Below are 22,402 nucleotides of genomic sequence, written 5' to 3' on the forward strand. Positions count from 1 at the left end.
CTGATCGAGACATCTGTATAGCAACAAGGACACTCTGACTTTCCCCTTACACAGCTGGCAGTCGAGTCCTTGGTGATGACCAAGAATGGCGTCGACAACTTGTATTGCTTGAAGGGCAGCACCGACCGTGCAGCTCCTGTGGTGGTGGTTAGCAACTCTGGGATCGCTTTGTCGACTCCCTCCTCCCTCGCCAGGAGAACCAGGGCTATCGCCTCGAGCGATAGCTGTGGTTCCTGGCCGTCGCTTGCCGAGCGGTGAGTAGATTAATGTGGTCGTGCTGGCCTCTGATCTGGTCTCCTCCTTTCCACTTCTCTTCTCTTCTCTTCTTTCCCCGGTCGCGAGGATCATCGCCTGCGACACTAACTCGCCCCAGAATCGAATCGCAGAGCCTAGACTGATCAGCGCACACAGTGAGCTCTCTGTGTATACTACATCCGCGACTGCTTTGTTTATGGGCGCAAACGACGGTCGGTTTTGGGCGATGCAGAAGGTGGCAGTTGAACTGCGTGCTGCTGAGCCGAGGGTCGTCTACCACGCCGGCCCAATGTTCATAATAGAGCAGTCGGAGCCTTGTGTGGATATTATCGTTATCACAGAGTTCCTGAGCATGAGGGTCAAATGTGTACCTAGGCACCTAGGCACGCTACGGGATTTAGAAGATTGAACACAGCACATAGCGCAACGCGATGTTGGATGGCCATAGATCACAAAGATGTAAGATCACAGAAAGATCGAAAGACCAGAAGATCAGAGGATCAGAGGATCAGAAGTTCGACTAAAGGGATCCAAGTAAATGTGACTTCAATTATCTGCAAATGTCGCCCCGTGCGGCGTCCGAGTCCCGCCAAGGGTGCAAGTTCCCCGCCCTCTTTCTCCGTTCTCTTCTCACCTTTTTCCCCTTCCCCAATTACTCGCCATGACCGACAGCAAGGTCCCTCAGCCGGGACCCGCCAAGTTGAAGCGCAATGCCGGCCCTGATGAGTGGCTCGAGGCTGCCAAGGACTGCAAATATCTGTCCGAGGCCCACATGAAGCAGCTCTGTGAGATGGTCAAGGAGTATATGATGGAGGGTAAGCTGGCCTCGCGACGGCTTTCCTGCTGGTACTGACTGCATGTGCTAGAATCGAACATTCAACCCGTCTCCACCCCCGTGACCATCTGTGGTGATATCCACGGCCAGTTCTACGACCTTCTCGAGCTCTTTCGCGTTTCTGGTGGGATGCCCGATGGCTCGCAACCCGACGCCCCGAAAACCTCCCCCTCCGTCATCTCCTCGACCGATATCGAACCCCCATCTACCATCACAGACCCTAAGATCCGGAAGAAGTTAAGAGGACCCAACGGTGCCAACGAGGACGAGGACGGGGACGAGGAGGAGACTCAGCCCAGCCAGGCATCGGAGGCTCATGTGAACCGCAACTTTGTTTTCCTGGGTGATTACGTGGATCGGGGATATTTCAGTTTGGAGACCTTGACATTATTGCTCTGTCTCAAGGCGAAGTGAGTGCCGGATCCCACAGGTACATCGACCGAGACTGACATCACCCCTTCTTAGGTATCCTGATCGGGTCACGTTAGTCCGTGGCAACCACGAATCCCGCCAGATCACACAAGTCTATGGTTTCTACGAGGAATGCTTCCAAAAATACGGCAGTGCTTCGGTATGGAAGGCATGCTGCCAGGTTTTCGATTTCATGACCCTGGGCGCCATCATTGATGGCAAGGTCCTTTGTGTCCATGGTGGACTGAGCCCGGAGATCCGGACTCTGGACCAGGTCCGCGTGGTTGCTCGTGCACAAGAAATCCCGCACGAGGGTGCATTCTGCGATCTGGTGTGGTCCGATCCCGATGACGTGGAAACGTGGGCAGTCAGCCCTCGCGGAGCAGGTAAGACGATCCGTGCGATCTATGTCGAAACTCCAGACTGACATGAAATCTCACAGGATGGCTCTTCGGCGATCGTGTCGCAGACGAGTTCTGCCATGTCAACGACCTCTCATTGATTGCTCGCGCTCATCAGCTGGTGAACGAGGGCTATAAATATCACTTTTCTAACCAAAACGTCGTCACTGTGTGGAGTGCGCCTAACTACTGCTACAGATGTGGTAATTTGGCCTCGGTCTGCGAAATCGGTGATGACCTCAAGCCGACCTTCAAGCTATTCAGTGCTGTCAGTGACGATCAACGACATGTGCCCACCTCGCGGCCAGGTCGCAGCGAGTACTTTTTGTAAGATGGTTCGCAAGCTTTGCACGGGCGCCGGCGTTTTGGTTCTGGGAAATGATGAGCATTACATAATGAATTTTAGACACGAAATGATGGGATGTCGATACTTGATGTGAATATGTAGATGTAGATGTAGAAGTTGACGTAGAAAAGACCACGGCCCAGCCACAATCCCATCTTGACTCCATCTTCCGGCTCTCCGAGGTTAGGAGGCCCCGGACCCGAACATCCGAAGGCCCACTGCCAAAATTCACTCGACAAGGCATTCAGACTGTTCCGACTCTGGGGTATCTCGCTGCCGACAGACTGCCGTGGTGGCGGATCCGCGCCCGGAGCTGATCCCGAACTGTGCTCGGGTTGCATCCCGAGCTTCCATAAAAGATGCCCCCCGCGGGGAATCGGCGCACGGACAGAGTTCAGATATTTCTTCTCATCGCAGAAATGGAAAAAGTCGATGTTCTCATCTGTGGCAGCGGCTCAGCCGGTCTTTGCGCGGCCACTTGGCTGGCTCGTTATGGTATTCGATGCAAGGTGCTGGAACGGCGCGACGGTCCTATGAAGATGGGACAGGCAGATGGCGTGCAATGCCGTACTGTTGAGATTTTCGAGAGTTTCGGCGTTGGTGAGGAGCTTTTACGAGAAGCCTATCACGTCCTCGAGGTGAACTTTTGGGCGGATGATGGCACTGGCGCCATCAAGCGTACAGGACGCACAGCGGATACACAGCCAGGTCTATCACACCAGCCACACGTCATCTTAAACCAGGCTCGCATCAATGGGCTTCTCATTGAGCTCATGCAAAAGTACAACGACCAACAGATCAACTATGGATACAATGTTACCGATGTCGAAGTCGACAGCGCCTCTGCCTCGGACCCGGATGCTTATCCAGTCAAGGTAACTGCAGAGAAAGACGGAAAGGTTGAAACCTTTGCCGCAAAATATGCTCTTGTATGTGACATTGAAAGATAACTCTTGAATGTATACTTACACGTTATATAGGCGTGCGATGGTGCCCACAGCGTTGTCCGCAAGGCGCTGGGTTATAAAATGATCGGTGATAGCAGCGACGCCGTCTGGGGTGTAATGGATATGGTTCCCCGAACAAACTTCCCAGATATTCGCAAAAAGTCCACTCTTCGCTCAAAGGCTGGGAATATCCTGATCATCCCCCGCGAGGGTGAGAACATAAACTTGACGCGCTTCTATATCGAACTTGCACCGGGAACCAATCCTAAGGATGTGACCTTGGAGAGCCTACAAGAACAAGCGCAGGCTATCTTCCATCCATACAAGGTTGACTTCGCCGAGACCGTATGGTGGTCAGCGTACTCCATCGGTCAGCGTCAGGCTGACTGCTTCCACAGAGATCATCGAGTCTTCCTGGCTGGCGATGCCTGCCATACCCATTCCCCCAAGGCTGGTCAAGGAATGAATGTCAGCTTGCAGGACGGGTACAACATTGGCTGGAAGTTGGGCGAGGTTTTGACTGGCCTGGCCACTCCATCTCTTCTAGAAACCTATGTCCTAGAGAGACAAAAGGTAGCCAGTGATCTAATTGATTTCGACCGGTATTTCTCTAAGCTCTTTTCTTCCGGGGCCAAAACTACCCCTGCCGAGTTCCAACGGGGTTTCATTCAGTCCGGCAAATACACTGCCGGTCTGACAGCCAAATATGAAGTCTCACTAATCACAGCATCCATGGAGTCTACTCAGCTTGCGAATGTCGTTGTTGGCATGAGACTACCCAGCGCACAAGTTGTCCGATTCTGCGACTCCAAGCCTCAGCAACTCATGAAGTCCCTCAAATCCGATGGCCGATGGCGCATCATGGTTTTTGCGGGAGATTTGACCATCGCAGATAATCGGAGCAAATTGAACTCTGTAAGTTGTACTCTCTTCAAATGGGTCAGATAATTTCTAATAAATCTTATAGCTCGGAGAATATCTTTCCTCGCCGCAGGGACCAATCCACACCTTCACGCCAAGCTCTCGAGATGTCGACAGCTTGATCGAAACGATTGTTGTGGGACATGGAACACGTCACGATGTTGAACTGGAACAGATCCCGGAACATTTCTATCCAGTGACCGGCCAAAACCAGACGAGAGGTCAGTCTTCTTGTCTCGATGAACTTTGGATATATTCTAACCTGCATCAGACTTGCACAAAATCTACTACGACGACAAGAGCTACAACGAGGGCCACGGTCATGCTTATCAATTCTTGGGCATTGATCCACTACAAGGCGCCCTTATCATCGTCCGTCCCGACCAATGTGAGTGGCTCTCTTCAACATCCGGTTCCATGATTCATACTAACTCCCTGCCACAGACGTCTCCGCTGTGGTGAGTATCAATGACTACCCTCAAATTGGCAAATTCTTCGGAGGATTCCTCAAGTCACAGCTGTAGGTTGGTCACCCCTCGGCAAGAATGACAGGCAGCTTGGGCATCGTCTGAAAGTACAGGTGGTAGCTATCGGCCTGCCAGTCCTTTTGCAAATAAAATCTAGCAGGACGGCCATCGTCCGCATTGTATCATTGAAGTGAACGGATTTACCGCTATTTTGTTTGATCTGTACAACGGCTTTGTTCAGTAACATCATTATATAAGCATGCCATGGATTAAGCAAATATAGAAATGATGTTCTTTGGGTGGGCCAAAGGCATCCCTTGCGCCAACAGTAGCATCAGGTCAATTAGACTCACATGTCAAAGTAACCATTGTTGATTATGATTCTCTGGACTCTCTTACCTCCGCACTTGGTGGTCAGGATGCTTTGGTCAGAAGAAAGACTACAAGTGATCAAAAGATGGTTGTTCCTTAGAATGTGATTCATTGGATAGCAATATCGAGCTTTTTGGAAGGACTAGAAATACTCTTCAGCCACAGACGACTCGTTCCCGCCAATAAAAGTGCTGCTCATCTTCTCAGACTCTTCATATCTCTCCACCAGCAGCATAGCGACAAGATCCTCGCGTTCCTTACCCATCGCCTCAGTAGGGAGGCTTGTCCAAGCGTTCTTGAGCAAGATAGAAGCCGCTCTATCCAAGGCCTGCAGAGATCTATAACATTTCTGTTGGTCTAGAACATATTAGCGATAAAAGGAGCATCAAGGGAATTTGTAGACAATACCGAGATCGTTCACATTGTCCGGGGTGAGGCCATACAGAGTACGGAAATATTGCCATTCGGTGCTGCTTTTCTTGTAGCGCTCAATGACTACCATGGCATCAGAACGCACATCGCCGCCGTGGATAATGTCCTTGTTCAGTCGGCGGATGTCCTCCTTCCGGCGTTCTGTGTCTTTGCTAAGCGCATCTCGCACCCATGTGGAAATGGCCCTTTGACGGATGTCCAGATGGCCCTGGCGATGAGATTCGAGTCTATTGATCTTGTCGTTCATTTCACGGAGTTCCGCAAGAAGGCCGAAGCCGCCTTCGTTAGCGGCTATTCTCTGCTCAGCATCGTAGCGCAGCGACGGCGCCTCCCTGACCATTTTGTTCACACAGGCGTCAAGAGGGTTTTCCTTATCCTCAACTGAACTGTGGTAAGCGATCTGGGTGTCACGCTGTAGTACAAGTGAATTAGTTAAATCTTTCATGCGAAGGGAGGGAGGTGCGAAATGGACTCTACCATTTCTTGTGGGTTGGTGTTCGGATTAGTCATTGGCTTTTTCTGAATCCCGCCGGCCTGCTCAAGAGCTGGTCTTTTCTTGCCCTCGATCAAGTTCACATTTCCGGATGACATGGTTAGTGTGTGTGTTTGCAGCCGCCCGTCCTGGTGATGGCCGAGATGGGGATAGCGAGGATGGAAACGAGAAAAGACACTATCTGCGGCAAGTTTACAGGAGGGAGCAGGCAGTTGCCCAAAGAGAAGGAGCGACTGCCTGCTATCAATCCTCGAGGACCAAAAGCTAACAAATGTAGAACTCTATACTTCTTTAGTGCCAAACTACTCCGCTGGAGGATCAGGCATGTTCAAATCTTTTATTTTGGCGTCATCTCGCTCCATCGACTGTTCTAGTTGGGCCGGGGTTAGGGATGGAAAAGAAGTATAGAACACCTCAAGAAAATGAAGGTCATTAGGCCATCCAAAAGTACTTCATATTGAAGTGGGGATGGCTCGATGGCTGTCTGACAATGCAGACCGGACAACAACAACCAACGGACCACACACACAACCAGCACGTAGCAGAGGTCGTCCTAACGGAGATCGCAAATGTCCCGGGTGAGACGGCGAGGCCGTACGGGCAATCCTGAATGCAACAATCCTAAATGAGGCCGTACAGTTTTCCCAACTAAGGCCGTATGGACTGTACTTAATACGGCATTATGAATCAAGGAGTATAGTGACAACTGGAATGAATTGGGTAGATGATTTCCCATGTCTATCCTTATGTAGAAGCTGTTGCTTACGCCTAAGGTATTCTGTCCGTATGAATACTGCGGTGGAACGGAGATACAATTATCCGTCATGTTTATTACATGTGTAATCTAGAATGCCCTAACTATAAATGGCCAGACTCAGGTGTAATACAAAAACAGAGCTTCAGACATCGTTGATTGGTTGTATACTATTCGCAGCGAATGAGATTCTGCCCCTCTTCACCGCATCCTTGCCTCAGCCTCCATGATAGATCTAGTTCCATAGCTTCCATCTCTAGAATCTACATCTCTCTCTTTTCCTCCTTCCTTCTTCATAGGTTATGAGCTCTCTGCTCTGTTGAGGCTGTTTAACTATAGTCCAACACTCCTCACCAGTGCTTTCACCTCGCCGTCGCCGACCTCGCCGCCGCGAGTGTCGAGTGAGGGCTTTCGTCAACAAACGACCTCAATCAGAGGCATTTTTTTCATCCATTTTCCATCCAAGTCCTTTATTCAGGTATCTTCATCCGATCCCTCTTGCATCTCTCTGTGGCAAAAATGGCTACTGACGACTACGGCAAGATCGCTGACCGCGTGGGCAAGCTTTAGGGCTCCCAAAACTACTCAAACTGGCTGTTCAAGCTCAAGCGAGCACTCAAGTCTCGCAGCGTACGCCACTGGGAGATTCTCATCGGTGAGCATCGTCCTGAATTCACTTCCCATCGTCCTACCCCACGCGAGCGCACCATGCGTGATCATATCGCTAGGGAAAACAACAAAAGGGTATTGCGTGAGCATCGGCGTCAACCACGTACCACATATTTGGGCACGAGCCCTCGCACTCATGACACAGACGGTGATGAGCCTGCTACCATACTGCCTAATTCTATCACCGAGGACGAGCTTCTTGAGTTCGTTCGAGTCCATTTTGATGAACCCAACAAGGAACTTGAAGAGTGGGAAGCTCTCATGTACACTGTGCTGGACATCTTTATCTCCTGTCTCGACTATGACCCCATTCAGCATTTCAAACAGACTGAAGACGCATACGAAGCCTTTAGGATCATTGAATAGCTGTACGGTCGTCCCACACAGCAGACCATCGCCACCAAGTGGGCCAAACTCGAGTCTACCGTCTACAAAGCAGGTCACCAAAGCGCTCAGTTCATTGCTAACTGGCAGCGAGCCTACGTGGAAGTAGACGAAGCCCTAGGCGAAGAGTCTCTTTCTATAGCCATCCAATACTCCATGTTCGTCCGGGCTGTGGGTAACCACCCTGATACTATTGTATGGCTTCAGGGCGTCCACAAATTCGACCTGAAGGATGACAGACTTATGGAGAACGTCTTTGCTGACTTTGGCACCGCGGAAGACCAGCGCTATAACAATATCAAGCAGCACCCTACCCTTTCTTCCAATATTACTAAGAAGGGGCGGCCAACAGGGTGGCCAGCAGCAGCAGCAGCAGCAGCAGTCCCAGTCCTCTCAGCAGTCCTCCCAGCAGTCCAGTGGCCGACAGAAACAACAAATTAACCAATCTGGTCGCCAGCAAGGTCAACAAGCTCAGCAGGATCAACAAACGAACAATCAGGGGGGTGGTGGACGAAGCAAATAGTTCTGCACTTACCGTGATAGAAAGTCGGCACATTCTTCTGAGCACTGCTTCCTCAATCCCGCAAATGCTGGCAAGTCCTTCAATAAGGGAACCAGTACGGCAAATACGACCGCAGAGCTTCCACAAAGCCCTGAGGATATTTTCATCAACACTGCGACCGTACGGGTCGATTCTATCGTGTCAATGGAGGACATCATGGCATTTAACAAGCTGTTGGACAAACCGACTCCTCCACAGGCCAATACGCTAGAGATCGACATCTCCACCCTTTCAACCGCGAATGCAAGCATCAACCCACTTCGCTGGATGCTTGATTCGGGCGCTTCATACCATATGATGCCCAATTATCACGTTTTTGTCGAGTATTCACCTTGCAGAGTCCCTGTGAAGGCTGCCAACGGCAAGCGCTTCTACACACAAGGCCTTGGCACCACCCGACTTACCACGATCGGAAAGGACGATCAGGTCATTTGTCCTATCATTCTGAAGAACGTCTGGCACGCTGAATACCTCGACAGCTCCCTTATCTCGTGTCGTACCATGTTCCGCGACGATGGCATCACATGTACGCTATCGGATCATGCAATCCTAACCTCACCGGCCGGATAGGCCGTTGGCTATGGAGACGCCGACAACGATCTCTACTGGTTGTGAACTGATTCAAAACATCAACTAGAGACTTTCTACGCTTCCGCAGCTTTCACAACCTCCGCCACGGCTTCAGTGGTCCGCGCTATGCCTAAGGAGGTGAAACCTATCTCTATGGACCTCGCACATCGTCGTTTCTGCCACGCAGGTGAGCAACGCGTTCGCCGCATGCCTGGCTTCGCGGAGGGCATCAAGTTGATCAAGGGATCTGCTCTCAAGTCTCCCTGTCCCCCATGCCTTGCTGGCAAGGGTCATCAACTTCCGTACGTTACCAACAAATCCATCCGCGTGCGACCAATCGACTCTCTGCACATTGACGTCTGGGGACCCATCTCCATTGTCAGCAAGGAAGGCCAGACATACTTTATGTCTATCACCGACGAGGCGTCTCGTTTCTGCTGGATCTTCCTTATGAAGGCCCATACGGACGTCGTCAAGTGCTACCAGGTCGTGGAAAGCTATCTACTCACCCAGATTGGCTACCAAGTCAAGTCTATGCATGGTGATTAGGCTAAAGAATTCAATGGTCCATTGCAATCCTACCTTAAATCAAAGGGGACGACCTGGGATGCCTCACCGCCGTAGGCTCACCAATTGAATGGCATCTCCGAGATCAAGAACTGCTGGCTCGTCAAACCACTTGTTGCGGTGCTCACCGAGCACCAGCTGCCACGGTATCTGTGAGGTGAACTCATTCACGGCGTCAACTACACACTTAACCGTCTGTGGCATTCGAAGATAGAAATGACACCATACGAAGCATTGCATGGCCGTCAACACAACGTTTCTAACCTTCGTGCTCTAGGCTGCTAGGCCTGGTATCTCATCCCTGCACAACGCCGGGAGACCAAGGGGTTTACAAGGATCCAGAAGCGCGTTGCGCTGATGATCAGCGGGGCTTTCAAAAGCACGTCGGCTGCAGCCCTCGAAATTGAGTTATTCCTCACACCAATCAACCTACTGATGCAACAAACTATTGAGGAAATAGCAATCAGAAGCCAAACGACAGTGCCCTAGGCCGTACCCGAAGGGATTATTGCTAAAATGAGAACGGAAACCAAAGAATATGCGCCTTGGAGGCTTGACACCGCTGGAGGCTATGAAGTAGAAGAAGGACGGCCCATTGGCACCGTTGATGGGACGGGATGTGCCCTGGGAATCAAGGACATCATTCGCCCCCCTGTGGGAGACACGCATCAAATGTGTCATGGAGGATGCAGAAACCGCCATCCAGACCCATGACAGCAATGAATTGGACGCCGCACTTGCCGACGGAGCGATCCAGCGTATCTTCACTGATGGCAGTGGATACGCAGGACTCGTGGGTGCATCCGCGGTGGATCAAATGTGAATGTGGCCGAGCTCACGGGCATTGAGATGGCATTGGGGCAACTGGCAGACCGACGGAATCAGGCAAATGAGGACAAATTCAGGGAAATGGTGATCTTCTCTGACGGCCCAGCTACAATCAAGTCATTGCAGAACCCGAAGCGACCATCTGGTACGTGCTCGCTTGCATTTGTGACCACGTACCGGTCCTTCGGTCGCGGGGAACACCTTCGATGGATTCCAGCCCATGTGGGTGTTCCTGGCAATGAACTTGCAAACGAGGCTGCAAAATCCGCCGCATTGTCGGGCGCGGGGGGATTCACTTGAGGGTGCGAGTGCGGGCTCGAAGAAATAGTTTGTCCGGCTGGCCTCCGCGGCGAAACCATGCGGCCGCCAGCGTATCAAAGAACGGTGGAAGAGACAATAGGAGAGGGAGAAGACGGCCAAACCGACCAAGCGCCTGATAAAATCGCCCATGCGAAAGGCCTTGGAGCTATATGAGGGGCTGTCCAAGCCGTACGCTTCGATTCTCATCCAAATGAGGTCAATGCGTATTGGTTTAGGGCACTTCCTGTATAAGATCGAGGAAAGAGAATCGTATCATCGTAGCTGTGAGCAGGGATCTCAAACACCGAGACAAGTCCTGCTCCAGTGTCCGCTGTACAACGATCTGCGGCGAACTATGCTCTACAAGGTCGCTCGCACCAATCTTGGAGACACTACGGACTACGATGCAATCATATCTCACCCGCGCGCGGCCCGCTATGCCGCTGCGATGATGCATCAAACTGGCCTCCTTGGTCAATTACGGCACGTGGAAGTGGAGTCGGACACTGACGAACAGATTGGCCTTGCGACCATAGGATAGGTTGTGAAGACGCTGTGCATACACCACCGAGCATCAAGACCGACCACCGAGAATGGTCAGGACACTCAACAATTATCGATTCAACACGCCAACATCATCAATTGAGAACCGAAGCTCTTGGAGAGGACTGAAGAACGAGAGGCAGGAGCATGCCACGGGGACGAGGGGATGCAGAAGGAGTGGAATATTGTGTGCTTTGTACTTTTGGGTCTGACTTTATATGGGGATTTCTATACTGATGATGATGATGAATTCATTTGCCCGATGTAGCTCGCTCTAAATATATGCTGCTATGCAGGGGTGCTGTCAGGCCTGCCGACAGCTGGAAAGTGGTTGCCAGCCCACTGAGCGACCGTCTCAGGAGGCTCGCAAGGCGAGTTCCTGGTCGGACGTCCTCGAACATAGAAATTGTAAACTAAAAACAGTAAGTGCATGGATGCAAACATGCTAAACACAAAGGAAAGCCAAAATGAACGTCATTTACCCCTTGTCGCACTTTCGACCAGGGGTCCCGCTTCACCACGGACACACCATTCCCACGACCTCTTTCCATCAATCTTCCAGTCTGTCGGTTGCCGCTCCTGTGCTCGCTTGGATCAAGGGATTACAGTGGACCTGGCACTGGACTCCTACTGGGCGCCATCTTTCTTCTTCCGTCACACTGTCCTAGGGGATCATTATCTCCGCTCCTTTGTCATCCCCTTCCTCCACGCCTAGAGCCGTTGGATCGACTGTTTGGAATTGGCCTAGAAGGCCAGTGCTGACCATGAATTCGGTCGCAATATTGCGAGCCTCCAGCCTTGTCAGGAGTTCGTCTCGACAGAGAGCGATTCCCTGATCGGAGAGAGCGCTTCTCATCCTGTCGCGCTCATCCTGGTGCAACGGGCACTCGAGCAAGACGTGAGCCACTGTTTGGTTGCCGAGGTTGCAACCACACCGCGCCGACTCACGTCGGTTGATGCGGCTCAGATAAGCACTCAGGCTAATTCGTCCCGTGCGTAGCTGCATCAAAATCGACACCGTTGCTTTGCGTAGGCCTGGCCAGTATTCCAACGTCTTTTTTGTCGGTGTTTCGATCAAGCGTCTCGTCGGCCGGCTGGTTGTCTCCTTCGCCCACGTTCTCTCCCACTCAAGCTTCGCTTCATTGCGGATCCGGCGCTTGGCTGCGGCCGCGAGATAGATATATCGATTGTCGGGTTTCAGTGGTCCATCGGGTTTCTGGGCGGCTTCTTTGGCTTGTTGATCAACGATCTCATTACCGATCACTCCTTGGTGAGCAGGAATCCACCTGAGCTCGGTACGAATGCCTTTATCAGCGAGCTGGCGAATAAGTTCAAGGCATCCTGCCAAATAGACCTGCCCCGACGGCATACGCGGTCGGCCGAGTGCCTTCAGTGCCGCTTGGCTGTCTGCAAAGATGATTAGCCTGTTCTTTGCTTGTTCAGCCCACGGCTCTGTGCTTTCCAGAACCAATGCGAGCGCCATCTCGATTGCACGAAGCTCTGCTGCGTACACAGTAGACGTATTCTCGTCGCCCATCTGGCTATGAGCATGTTGGTCCTCGAGATCCACGATCGCCGCCGCTCCGATCCTTCCCTCAATACCGCTCCCGTCGGTGTACAGAATCACGGGTCTTTCCCTCCAGCCTATCGCTAGGATCTGATCATGACGTTTCACGGCGACCTCTCTGTCTTCGATGATCACCTCTGGTGGTGCTTGCCATGGTGCCTGGACGAATGCTTTCCGACTCTCCCAGTGCCTCGTCAAAGTTCCCGGGGGAGCCGTAAGACATCCGCCCGTCTTCCACGCTTGCGCTTCCATTGGTGTCCATCCTGCCCAGTACCTCTCGTCATTAGGCTGACGCCGTAGCATCGTTGGTGGGACTGCGAATGCTGACCCTGTGCGTAGTCGTAGAGCGGTTTCTTTCACTAGCCGATCCATATGGATCGCCGCTGGTGGTAGGTACAGTTCTGTGTTCAACGCCTCTGCTGCCGTCGTTCTGAATGCTCCGCTAATCAGGCACGCAGCCCGCTTCTGGATGCCCGCGAACGGTTGGCTAATTGTGCGAGCTTTCGTTTTGCTAATTAGCATAGGTTGGTACCATGCTGAGACCAAAGAGCATTTACGGGATAACCACGGCTTGATAGATCCTGCGCATAGCCGAAAGGGAGCCCCCCCATGTTGAACCGGCCAAGCTTCTCAACGCTTGGAGAGACACGCCTGCTTTCGCCACTGCCTTTTCGCGGTGGTGATGGAATTCCAGTCCAGGGTCTAGCCAGTAGCCCAGATAGCGCTCGGCCGTTCTCGTCGCTGGTACGGTATACCCCTGTATAGATAGCGGTGTGTATTGAGGGTCAATTTCTCGGGTGTTCACGAAGTGCACGAGTGCGTACTTTTTTGGGTCAAAGACTGAGGCATGTGTTCTGGCCCATTGATCGGCTTTTCGACGTGCCATTCTGAGTTTCTTCGTGGTCTCGCGTTCGCTATCTCCCTTGGCCATGAAACAGACATCGTCCACCCAGCCGTTGCTGGTTACGCCGTTCCCGCAGTTCTCAATGAGGTCTGCATTGTAAATGAGATATAGGATCGGCGAGATCGGTGACCCCTGGGGGATGCCTGTCGGCGTCGAAATTTGATCGGACATGCCCTCGGGCATACGAATTCTCGTGCTCTGATTAGAGAGGAAGGTCTTCACCCAGGGGGCGAGTTGTCCCAGGCGTCGTTTTCTGAGGTTATGGAGTAAGCGATCGTGGGAAACATTATCGTATGCTCCTGATACATCCTGCATCAGCAGTGACACCACCGGTTTGCCCTTTCCCCAGGCCATTTTGATTCTGTCAATCATGTTGTGAATCGCGTGGTCCGTGGAGATCCCCCGTCGACCGCCGAGATGGGTCTTTGGGAGCAATCCCATGGTTTCCACCGCGTAGCTGATCCGCCGTGCGACCACTGCCTCTAGGAACTTGCCAAGGGTATTAAGCCAAGCTACAGGCCGGTAGGACTTTGCGAGTTGATAATAGCTTTTGGCTCGCTTTCTAAGGACAACCGTGATTGAGCGTTGGAAGTTTGTTGGGTTGTAGCCAGTGCGTACACACGCATCAAATAATTGTCCGAGTACTTGCAGGATGACCGGTACTTCGATCAGCTTGTGCCAGAGGGAGTTTGGAATGCCGTCTTCTCCTGGAGCTTTCCCTGCCTTTGCCGTTCTTACTGCTTCTTGTATCTCTTGTGCAGTAATTGGTGGAAACTCGATGGGCTGCGGGTATTGAAATGACACAGTGTCTGAGAGATCTGCTGGCGGTGGCTGTGGGAAAAAAGCTGCCCGGAAGGCGTTTGCTTTCTGCTCGACCGTCTCCGCCAGCTGTCCTGGTGATTGAAGACCTTGAATCTTTAAAGAAGGGGTGAGGCCTTTTTCGTAGGCTCCGTTGCGATTCCTCGCCCACTTAGCGAGGCGCCATATGCCCTGGGGGCCATCTTCGATGACCTGCTGGACTCGACGGCGGTGCGCTCTCGATAGTGCCCTTTTGACTAGACGTGTTTTCTTGTTGCGTGCCTCAGAGTAACGCATCCAATCGTACGGATCCTTTGTTCTCGTATGCCTGCGTCGTAGACGACGAACTTCCTTAACGGCCGCCTTGCACTCGTTATCGAAGTCAGGATTCGACCATATTGACGGTTTTGCCCACAGAGTTGAAGCCTCAATTGCTGATTGGACGGTGTCTAGCAGTTTCTGACACTAGGCCTCGATTTGCGGTGGGCCCGCTTATGACAGGTCCTTTGCTTTTGAATCTTCCTTAATCTTCTGAATGAGTTTATTATCGTCAGTCGCATTCCAGTTTCTCCGCTTCTGTTGTATTAGCACCGGGGTTTCAATGTTAAGTACTGTTCTGATCGGGAAATGGTCGGATGAATGCTCAATGTCATCTGCCCGCTCGTAGTTGACGAGCTGATTGAAGAGACTTAAACTGATGAAGGTCAGGTTAATCACGGACGACTGGTCGTTTTGAGACCAGGTCGCCCTTCCTGTCTCGGTAATCAGTTCGAGACCTCGCTCATCCGTGATTTCTAGCAGTTGCTCAGCTTTATTGTTAGCTATAATCCTTATTCCTCCCTATGTGATATGATGTGCGTTCATGTATCCCAGTACAATGTGTTCTGCAAGAGGGCGTCTCGCTAGTTCACCTCTTAGCTGGGCTAAAGTGTTGCTGCTTGGCCTATTGTACACATTGTGCACAAATAAGTCCGTCCAGTGCTTGCCTGGCTGGGCCCTTCTGAGCTTCAACAACTGGTAATCCTGCGAGATGAGCTAGCACGACTAGGAGCCTGGGTCGATCTTTCTCGATACGAAGAGGCATACCCCCGGTTGGTGACGATCTGGATCCTGTTCCTGGTCTCCATTTTGGTCCATCTCACGCGGGGTTTCCTTTGCTGGGTATACTAGCTGGAATGCGGCAGTCGCTGGTTGGTGGGTTGTATGTTGCTGTTCGTTTCTCCACGGCTCCTGCACTATGACGATGTCCGCCGCTAAGACCTTCCTGTCCCTGAGGAACGTAGCCATCACTGACCACGACTTGTGCGCGTTGTACTGAAGTATTCCAAAGGATTTCATTGGTGAATAAATTCATTATCACTACGCTCGCTGGCCTCGTGCCACACGTCATCAGTTGGGTCTTCGATTGTGGGTGCATCGGTTGTGATTGCGGGAGGAGAGGATCTGACTGGTACCGCTTGCATTCGGTTATATTTGAGGGTGATGAGTTTTTGATACTCTGGGCTTTCTGGGTCTAGATCCTCGAGGCGAGGTTCTGGCGTATTGTTGGTGTCGTTGATCGTTGTGACATCGTTGGTGAATTGAGTGAGCTCTTCTTCAAGGGTATCCTGCCGGAGGTTGCCCTGAAGGAGGTCGGCCTGAGAGAGTTGGATATCGCACCAGTTGCCGTGGTCTGGCTGTTCGTCCATAACGTCCTCCGGCTCGCCCATGCGGCGCTTTTTCGAGATGGTGTGCTCCTGCGCAGCCGTCTGAGATGCCGCGTGGGACCTCGTCGATCGCTGGATTGTCGAAATTATAGTGTTGGTTTGCCCCGGAGGTGGTCGCGCTTGGTCTTTGGGCCTGGTTCTCGAGCCCTTTGGGCGACCAGGGCCTTTTCTGGGCTTGGAGGATTTGATGAGCTCCTCAAGTGACGTCCCTGTCTCAGTTGATTCTGGTTCCAGGTCGATTATAACCTGCTGAGTGCGCTGAGAGATTCTCGCCCCCTGCGGTGCTCCCGGAGCATGCATAGATAGATCCAGGTCTACTACTTCGGCCGGATCTGGCCTTTTCGGGGGCGTCAATGTGTTACCGTTTGTGGTATTTCGGAAGTGCAGTGGGATGCGGTGATATATGGGGCAGTCGGCCAGTGCCTGCTTTGCCTCATTCATTGCCGTAATCTTCACCGGGCAGTCCCGACTGACTGGGCGGTGCCCTACGCCGCAATTGGCGCATTTGACTGGTATCGTCTGCCCCCGTGCCGACGGGCACTCCCAGGTCGGGTGCTCGCCGGCACAGTGGCCACACTTGAAGACGTTGGAACAGTGTGACTGGATATGCCCCGGTTTTGAGCACTTTCTGCACAGCTTCATCCGCCCTTCGCGGCAGAAACGCGAGGCATTGTGGATTTGCTTACCCCATACGACACCAGTGATGATAGCACGGTTGGCCACGACTGGACTGGTGAACTCTATCAGGACCGAGCTCTCAGCTCGTATACCCGCTCGCGTCAGCCAGCCAAGATACTGAATCTTATCGCCTTCGCCCCAGTTGTTCTGTCTAAGCAGATCGGCTGAGACGTCGGCCATCGTCTCCGGGGTTATTTTGATCGATTTCACGGGGATGTGATATGCCACTACCCCCTATGACGGCTCTTGGATCACCGAGCCAGGCCCGAATGCCCTCAGCCACTCAGGGTGCTTGCGAAGGAGCTCTGCCCCCGCGGCACTGTTGGCCAACATCACGACATCGCCTGGTGGCAGTTTTCGAGCTGCGACAAAGGCAGCTCCTCCAGCCAGAGCTGCAGAATCCTTCTGTCGAGCACTGGCCGTCTTTTGACGTTCTGCTCGTTCGACCAGCTCTCTTAGCGATAGTCCGCGAATATGTTCACGGTTTGGTCCGATCTTCACAATTACCTCTCGGTCCTCGCGAAGCTCAATCTCAGGTACTCCTGGAGACGACGTGCCGATGCTGCGGATATTCGGTGTAGCAGCCTTGGCCAAGCCGCACTGCCAGTCTCTGGCTCGGAAGTCGCGCCACGCCGCTGCAGAACTCGCCGCGGAGGTAGACACGTTGGTTGATAAGATGCTCGTTGTCTTTTCAATGTTATCAATTCGCTGGTTCAGACGTTCGGTGTCGGCATTAATCTTGTTCAACGCTTCCAGTACCTTGGCCATCCCCTGGCCGTCTCCGCGTTGGACGTTGAGTGCGAACTGGCGGACCGCACGGATATATCTGGTGATGTATCTATCCTCGGAGCCATTATTCTCGATGTAGTTGAGCACGCGGCGGGCTCCCTCTGCGATGTCTTCCATCCACCGAGGTGGGTCACCTGATGTTGTAGGTTTTGGTGTTCCTTTCCTTTCAGGGGGTAATCTCTGCGCGTTCGCACCAGTCGCAACTATCGCTACCATCTCCCCTACCAAAAGGGTATCAGACGGTAGCACTTGAAATTACGACTAAAATGAACCAATTAACAAGGCCGTAGGACCTCTGATTGGCTAGATATAACAAGAAACCGTTTTTGCCAAGAAAGAGTTGCTTTTTTGGGATTTCTATACTTACCTTTTGGATTTAGTACACTCTTTTCTGTGCCTGCCTTTGCGGAAGGCCGATTTTCCATTTTGTTACTGTTTATTGCAAGCCGCGAGTCTGGAGTTAAGGACACCAAGTTCTGCTACAGATTTGGATGAACCGCCTCCATAGCCTCGACGCATCTAGTTAGGCTTTATCAGGTTAATAGAACTGTGATTGATTGATTGATTGATCAAATTATCGGGGTACGTATCATAAAGAAAACTGAAAATTCCTTGAGGACCCGATCTTAAGATATTTCTTTGAGTCCACCCTTTTGTTGTGTCATGTTCTAACCCGGCTGAAGGAGGGTGGCCGCGCGCCCGACCTCGGGTAACTAGAAAAAAAAGAAGTGTACCTGGTTTGCTAAATTATGATCTGGTTTTTATGATGCTCAGTATTTAAGGCAGGTCTTCCACGAATGAAGGAATTCGAATGAAGGAATTTTTTTCTTTCTATAATTGCGCCATGTATAAGCTAGATCACCGACAAAAAGTAGACTGAAGATAGCAGCAAACTATGTGCTATCTCTAAAACACGTCTAGTGTCTTCCTGAGAAATACCATCCATTAAGTAGGCAATGTATATTTCCATCCAACGATTCATGGTGCAGCATTAAAGGGTAATACCCAATGCCTCATTCAGAACCGACTAACATCTATCTCCCCCGGGTGCTAGACGTGGTTTTGTGTGTTCTCCTACATAAATGGTGTTGTCCAGTCTGTCTTGTCAAACAGCCATCGAGCCATGTCCATTTCAATGCTTATATTTGCACGTGTCTAACTTCTAATAGCTCCGAAATATGTCCTTCGCCTGATTGTCATCGTGGATGCTTTTGGCGTAGCCAAAGCCGCCCACTTCCTGGGCTACGCAACAAAGAGTTCCTTGAGGCTATAGAATGAAATTGTTGATGAAGTCAATTCGTTGATTGTCTGCCAGTATCCTCTCTCTAGGATATATGTTCCTTCTTGACATGATGCAGGAAAAGGATGCACTGTTTACAAGAAGTTATTCCCCCTGCTACCTATCTTCATATCAAATTCATCGGACCTTCAAGGCTTTCGTCCAACCTTTAGCATTTGAAGTTGATGTAAGAGACTTTGCTCTTGTTTCTTCAAATTCTCTTTGTATTCCTCAATACCGCTCAATCGGTCGAATTCTTGTCGATGTGTCGACGTCCCACGCGTCTCATTGCTCCCAGCTTCGATTTTCAGTGGGGTTGCTTGGGACCGACTACACATTTCTCCGGTCGTATGAGGTTCAAGCTCATAATCTGGCTCAAAGTTTACAATCTGATAAGCGGAATCACGGTACCAGAGTGCTTTCACCAACCTTTGAGCATTCTGAACTGGCAGAAAAGTATTTTAAGAAGCCCCCGATTATATCGGAACTGTTCCACGCTCGTGTTGTAGATTGGAAACTACAAACATCAAATATATGGTTTGACCTGTAGTGAGAGCGTGGATTTTATCAGAAAATTCTAGGGCCTTGCTAATCCTGTTCCTCGTGACTAATACCACTGCCCGCTTTTTCATATTGGCTAAAGTCCAATTCCCAAAGTAGTTGAACTATTGCACCAATTAAAATGTTTGAAAATTAATCATGCTCGGAGTGTGAGACCCATGTCTCGAGTGAAAAAGCAGGCCATGTTTGCCGTTGCGAAATAATACGATATGTTGGCGGCCTCTCGTTGCACCAAGCTGGCCCACCCTTGTCAGGTAAGAATTATAATTTGAGAGATCATTACAATGACTACTGACTAACTTACCGTGGACCCCGAGTAGACTCGTACATTTCTGTACCACGTGCATGACTGTTCCAGGTGCATGTATCATTTGGCGTATTTATTTACTCACAACAATTTTTTCTGTAGACAAACTTAAAATCACTTCACTCCCCATTTGTACCTTTGTTTAACCAGACCTAGCCGGCATAATGGGCCTTTACTCCATCTTTAGTCGGCTAGAATGAACTTCAAAGAAGCAAATGCAAAGCCAGTAAAGTAAATAGCTTTTTTTAAGGATACGAACGATTATAATCGTTATTCTCGCCAGTAAATATTTACTAAAACCCGCTTTATCGCCAGTTGCCGGAGCCAGAGCAAATGTTTGACTTTTTACCCCACTTTCCCAATTCCTTTCTTGCATGTTCAAAGTATGTGAAATACAAAATTTTTTTTCTGCTTCTTTGCCTCGAGAGTGATTCTGACCATATTCAATATCATCGCGCCCAAAAGCGCAAAATCTATTGTGGCAACCCCATCTTGACCACGTTATGTCGAGAGAGTGTGTTAGCGACAAAGGTTGAAAATGCAGTTTTGACCCCGACCATCGCTTAGCAACAAAGCGTGGATGAGAGTTGACAAATGTGCAATGAAATCGCCAAAACTCGATTTCATGAGATGAGAGTGCGATTTAATTTCAATTTCCATTTTTTTGATTAATAAATCATCTCTTCATCCAGCCTAAATCCTGCTATCAGTGGCCCATGTAGGTAATAGTAAAGACGCGCTCTTATTGGGTAAGTACTTCTACCGCTTCGGTAATGATCAGCAACAAGCGCCAAGCCAATTTGTACAATGATGACACCAGCAGTACGTATAATTAAGCCAATATTTATTCCATATTTTGTCTCATCTGTGCAAGGAAGAAAGCCTGTTTCTCTCACAGAATGTTTCGGATGAGGCAGATGATGAGAAGCCAGGCGTATAATTAGCACGTTTAAGCTCGCCCCGGCCCAAAACGTGTAGTTATTGGTGACCTAATGCACTCAAGAGGGACAAGGAAAGTATAGTTGGCCGTAACGGGTCACCTGTCGATACTATTCTAAACAGCAGCATCCGATAGGGCCCAAATGACCCGGGCCAAATTAGGATGGTGGAGGGGACGGTGGTGGACCGGCGAGCCTGTCTAGAACTGGTGGTTGGCCTCATACAGAACCAATGCGTTCATCGTAAAATGCACCCTGAATAACTCCAAAATCAATCTATCTAGCACCTGAATCTTGTGGTCGAGTATCCCGCCATTGTACGTATGCTGAGCCGCGCTTTTTCAATGGCTTCGGCCCTTACTGACTATATTCCAAGCGCTCTCAGCTTGTTAGATAAGGCCTACAGGAAGGATGTTACGACTGAAAGGTCTTCTGTAGAGGGAGAATAACGTGGTGTCTGGCCTTCTGGGATCGAGGAGTCGCAGTTTCTGAAGCGTGTCAGCCGTATATACATCGTCCCCTGTCTTTATAAAAATGGATCTGTACTCCTTCTTAGCGGTGGCTCGTCTTGCTATGATTAAGTATGAGCTATGCGTAGTCTAACGAGAATGAGAATCTGACGCTAGTGCGTGATATCCTTGTGGCCGAGAAGATATATTGTGTGCGGAGGTCTTCTCACTTGTAGGTGAACTTTCCGAGGGAGAGGAACCTAGCAGATGCTACTGGGTACATGGCTAGGAGGATCAAGTAGGCTCAAAGATTCGCAGTCACATCCAAGGGCTATGACGTGAGTTTGGCTAGTCGCGGGCAGTTTCGTAATAACGTTGCGCGAAATCGATGCCCTAACCCGTACTTTTGTGATGAAGAGGAATCTTCGCGTCGTCTATAAGACGCCGAAAATACTTGTTATCAAAGCTTATATTTAAGGAAGTGATCGATGTAGTAGGCTTGAAGAGCGTCTAGGTCAGCGAATGTGGTTTCGGGCTTGATCGAAGATCAGTATCATTGCGTTAGGCTGGGACACATTCTACTTTCTATGATGGCCTTTTAGTTCAAACGACTAAGAAATCGTGTGTAGCTATGAAGCCAGGGATAGTTTCGAAGCTAGCTATGCGGATATTGCTCATATAGCGTAGGCTTTTTTTTTCTCTTTTTTTCATAATAGCGCTGAACTGAGAGTAAAAGGACCTTATGTAAGAGCATAGTCCGTTCTAAGCAATTTTGGGTCTCCTGCGTTGAGCCAAGGAGTTTGTGAAGAAATACACGCGGCGTTGTGTGCAAAATTACCCTCATTTTAATTCCGTCACGGGCTAATTCTATGAGATAGACGATCTTGATTCTTTATTGCGGGTTGAAGATGCAACCGTGGTCCATGAAAAGGTCGTTTGTTCAACGAGGTTTTGCTCCGAGGCCCATAATATGCAACTCTACTTTGCGCGGCATTTTGGCTGCTTCAACATCAAAATGGGTAGCTATTGGCAATAAGTATTCGCAAATTTGATCTTTTCGTTTTCTAAAAAATCAAGACCTACTTTAAAATGATATCGGCTTAGGCCAAGGGTTGGCAGCTTGCAGAATCGGGTGGATACATGTTCTCTGTGCAAGCAAATCCGGAACAACACTCGTCCCCATTCGGATTCGTTGCATCGCAGTTGCTGCCACTTGGGATACAACCAACCGCAATCCCAGCCAAGGCAAGAAAGACACAGAGGAGGCGCATGATAAAGTTCACTCGTAATAATTAAAAGCGATCACTGAGGCGAAATTCAGTCAATATGAAAGTTGAAGACAGGAGGAAGCAGTTTTGGTTTAATACCA

The 22,402-nt window shown here is 50.4% G+C and overlaps 10 protein-coding genes across 10 annotated transcripts; 6 read left to right on the forward strand and 4 right to left on the reverse strand.

Annotated features, from left to right (window-relative positions):
- Positions 1–75: 75 nt before the first annotated feature.
- Positions 76–664, forward strand: N7443_000051 (Formyltetrahydrofolate deformylase; the record flags this gene model as incomplete). The annotated part of the gene is made up of 2 exons (XM_056880107.1): positions 76–254; positions 412–664. The coding sequence occupies 2 exons, from the start codon at positions 76–78 to the stop codon at positions 662–664; spliced, it is 432 nt and encodes a 143-aa protein (XP_056745345.1).
- Positions 665–916: 252 nt separating this feature from the next.
- On the forward strand, positions 917–2,233 carry sitA (TOR signaling pathway phosphatase SitA; the record flags this gene model as incomplete). Its single annotated transcript, XM_056880108.1, has 4 exons — positions 917–1,070; positions 1,122–1,500; positions 1,556–1,887; positions 1,944–2,233. The coding sequence occupies 4 exons, from the start codon at positions 917–919 to the stop codon at positions 2,231–2,233; spliced, it is 1,155 nt and encodes a 384-aa protein (XP_056745346.1).
- A 434-nt stretch (positions 2,234–2,667) lies between these two features.
- N7443_000053 (putative phenol 2-monooxygenase) lies at positions 2,668–4,640 on the forward strand (the record flags this gene model as incomplete). The annotated part of the gene is made up of 5 exons (XM_056880109.1): positions 2,668–3,177; positions 3,229–4,110; positions 4,163–4,337; positions 4,388–4,504; positions 4,561–4,640. 5 exons carry the CDS (start codon positions 2,668–2,670, stop codon positions 4,638–4,640), a joined length of 1,764 nt encoding a protein of 587 aa, XP_056745347.1.
- Positions 4,641–5,097: 457 nt separating this feature from the next.
- Positions 5,098–5,978, reverse strand: N7443_000054 (uncharacterized protein; the record flags this gene model as incomplete). Its single annotated transcript, XM_056880110.1, has 3 exons — positions 5,098–5,312; positions 5,364–5,799; positions 5,865–5,978. 3 exons carry the CDS (start codon positions 5,976–5,978, stop codon positions 5,098–5,100), a joined length of 765 nt encoding a protein of 254 aa, XP_056745348.1.
- Positions 5,979–7,342: 1,364 nt separating this feature from the next.
- N7443_000055 (uncharacterized protein) lies at positions 7,343–8,128 on the forward strand (the record flags this gene model as incomplete). The annotated part of the gene is made up of 2 exons (XM_056880111.1): positions 7,343–7,573; positions 7,670–8,128. The coding sequence occupies 2 exons, from the start codon at positions 7,343–7,345 to the stop codon at positions 8,126–8,128; spliced, it is 690 nt and encodes a 229-aa protein (XP_056745349.1).
- A 265-nt stretch (positions 8,129–8,393) lies between these two features.
- N7443_000056 (uncharacterized protein) lies at positions 8,394–8,819 on the forward strand (the record flags this gene model as incomplete). The annotated part of the gene is made up of 1 exon (XM_056880112.1): positions 8,394–8,819. The coding sequence occupies one exon, from the start codon at positions 8,394–8,396 to the stop codon at positions 8,817–8,819; it is 426 nt and encodes a 141-aa protein (XP_056745350.1).
- Positions 8,820–8,945: 126 nt separating this feature from the next.
- On the forward strand, positions 8,946–9,368 carry N7443_000057 (GAG-pre-integrase domain-containing protein; the record flags this gene model as incomplete). The annotated part of the gene is made up of 1 exon (XM_056880113.1): positions 8,946–9,368. The coding sequence occupies one exon, from the start codon at positions 8,946–8,948 to the stop codon at positions 9,366–9,368; it is 423 nt and encodes a 140-aa protein (XP_056745351.1).
- A 2,353-nt stretch (positions 9,369–11,721) lies between these two features.
- N7443_000058 (uncharacterized protein) lies at positions 11,722–15,613 on the reverse strand (the record flags this gene model as incomplete). Its single annotated transcript, XM_056880114.1, has 5 exons — positions 11,722–12,912; positions 13,373–14,791; positions 14,918–15,166; positions 15,203–15,361; positions 15,413–15,613. The coding sequence occupies 5 exons, from the start codon at positions 15,611–15,613 to the stop codon at positions 11,722–11,724; spliced, it is 3,219 nt and encodes a 1,072-aa protein (XP_056745352.1).
- Positions 15,614–15,660: 47 nt separating this feature from the next.
- On the reverse strand, positions 15,661–16,890 carry N7443_000059 (uncharacterized protein; the record flags this gene model as incomplete). The annotated part of the gene is made up of 1 exon (XM_056880115.1): positions 15,661–16,890. The coding sequence occupies one exon, from the start codon at positions 16,888–16,890 to the stop codon at positions 15,661–15,663; it is 1,230 nt and encodes a 409-aa protein (XP_056745353.1).
- A 54-nt stretch (positions 16,891–16,944) lies between these two features.
- N7443_000060 (zinc knuckle domain protein) lies at positions 16,945–17,715 on the reverse strand (the record flags this gene model as incomplete). Its single annotated transcript, XM_056880116.1, has 1 exon — positions 16,945–17,715. The coding sequence occupies one exon, from the start codon at positions 17,713–17,715 to the stop codon at positions 16,945–16,947; it is 771 nt and encodes a 256-aa protein (XP_056745354.1).
- Between the last annotated feature and the right edge of the window lie 4,687 nt (positions 17,716–22,402).

The sequence above is a fragment of the Penicillium atrosanguineum genome, assembly GCF_028827265.1.
Source record: "Penicillium atrosanguineum strain IBT 20685 chromosome Unknown utg000001l_segment0_segment0, whole genome shotgun sequence".
Taxonomy (NCBI): Eukaryota; Fungi; Ascomycota; class Eurotiomycetes; order Eurotiales; family Aspergillaceae; genus Penicillium; species Penicillium atrosanguineum.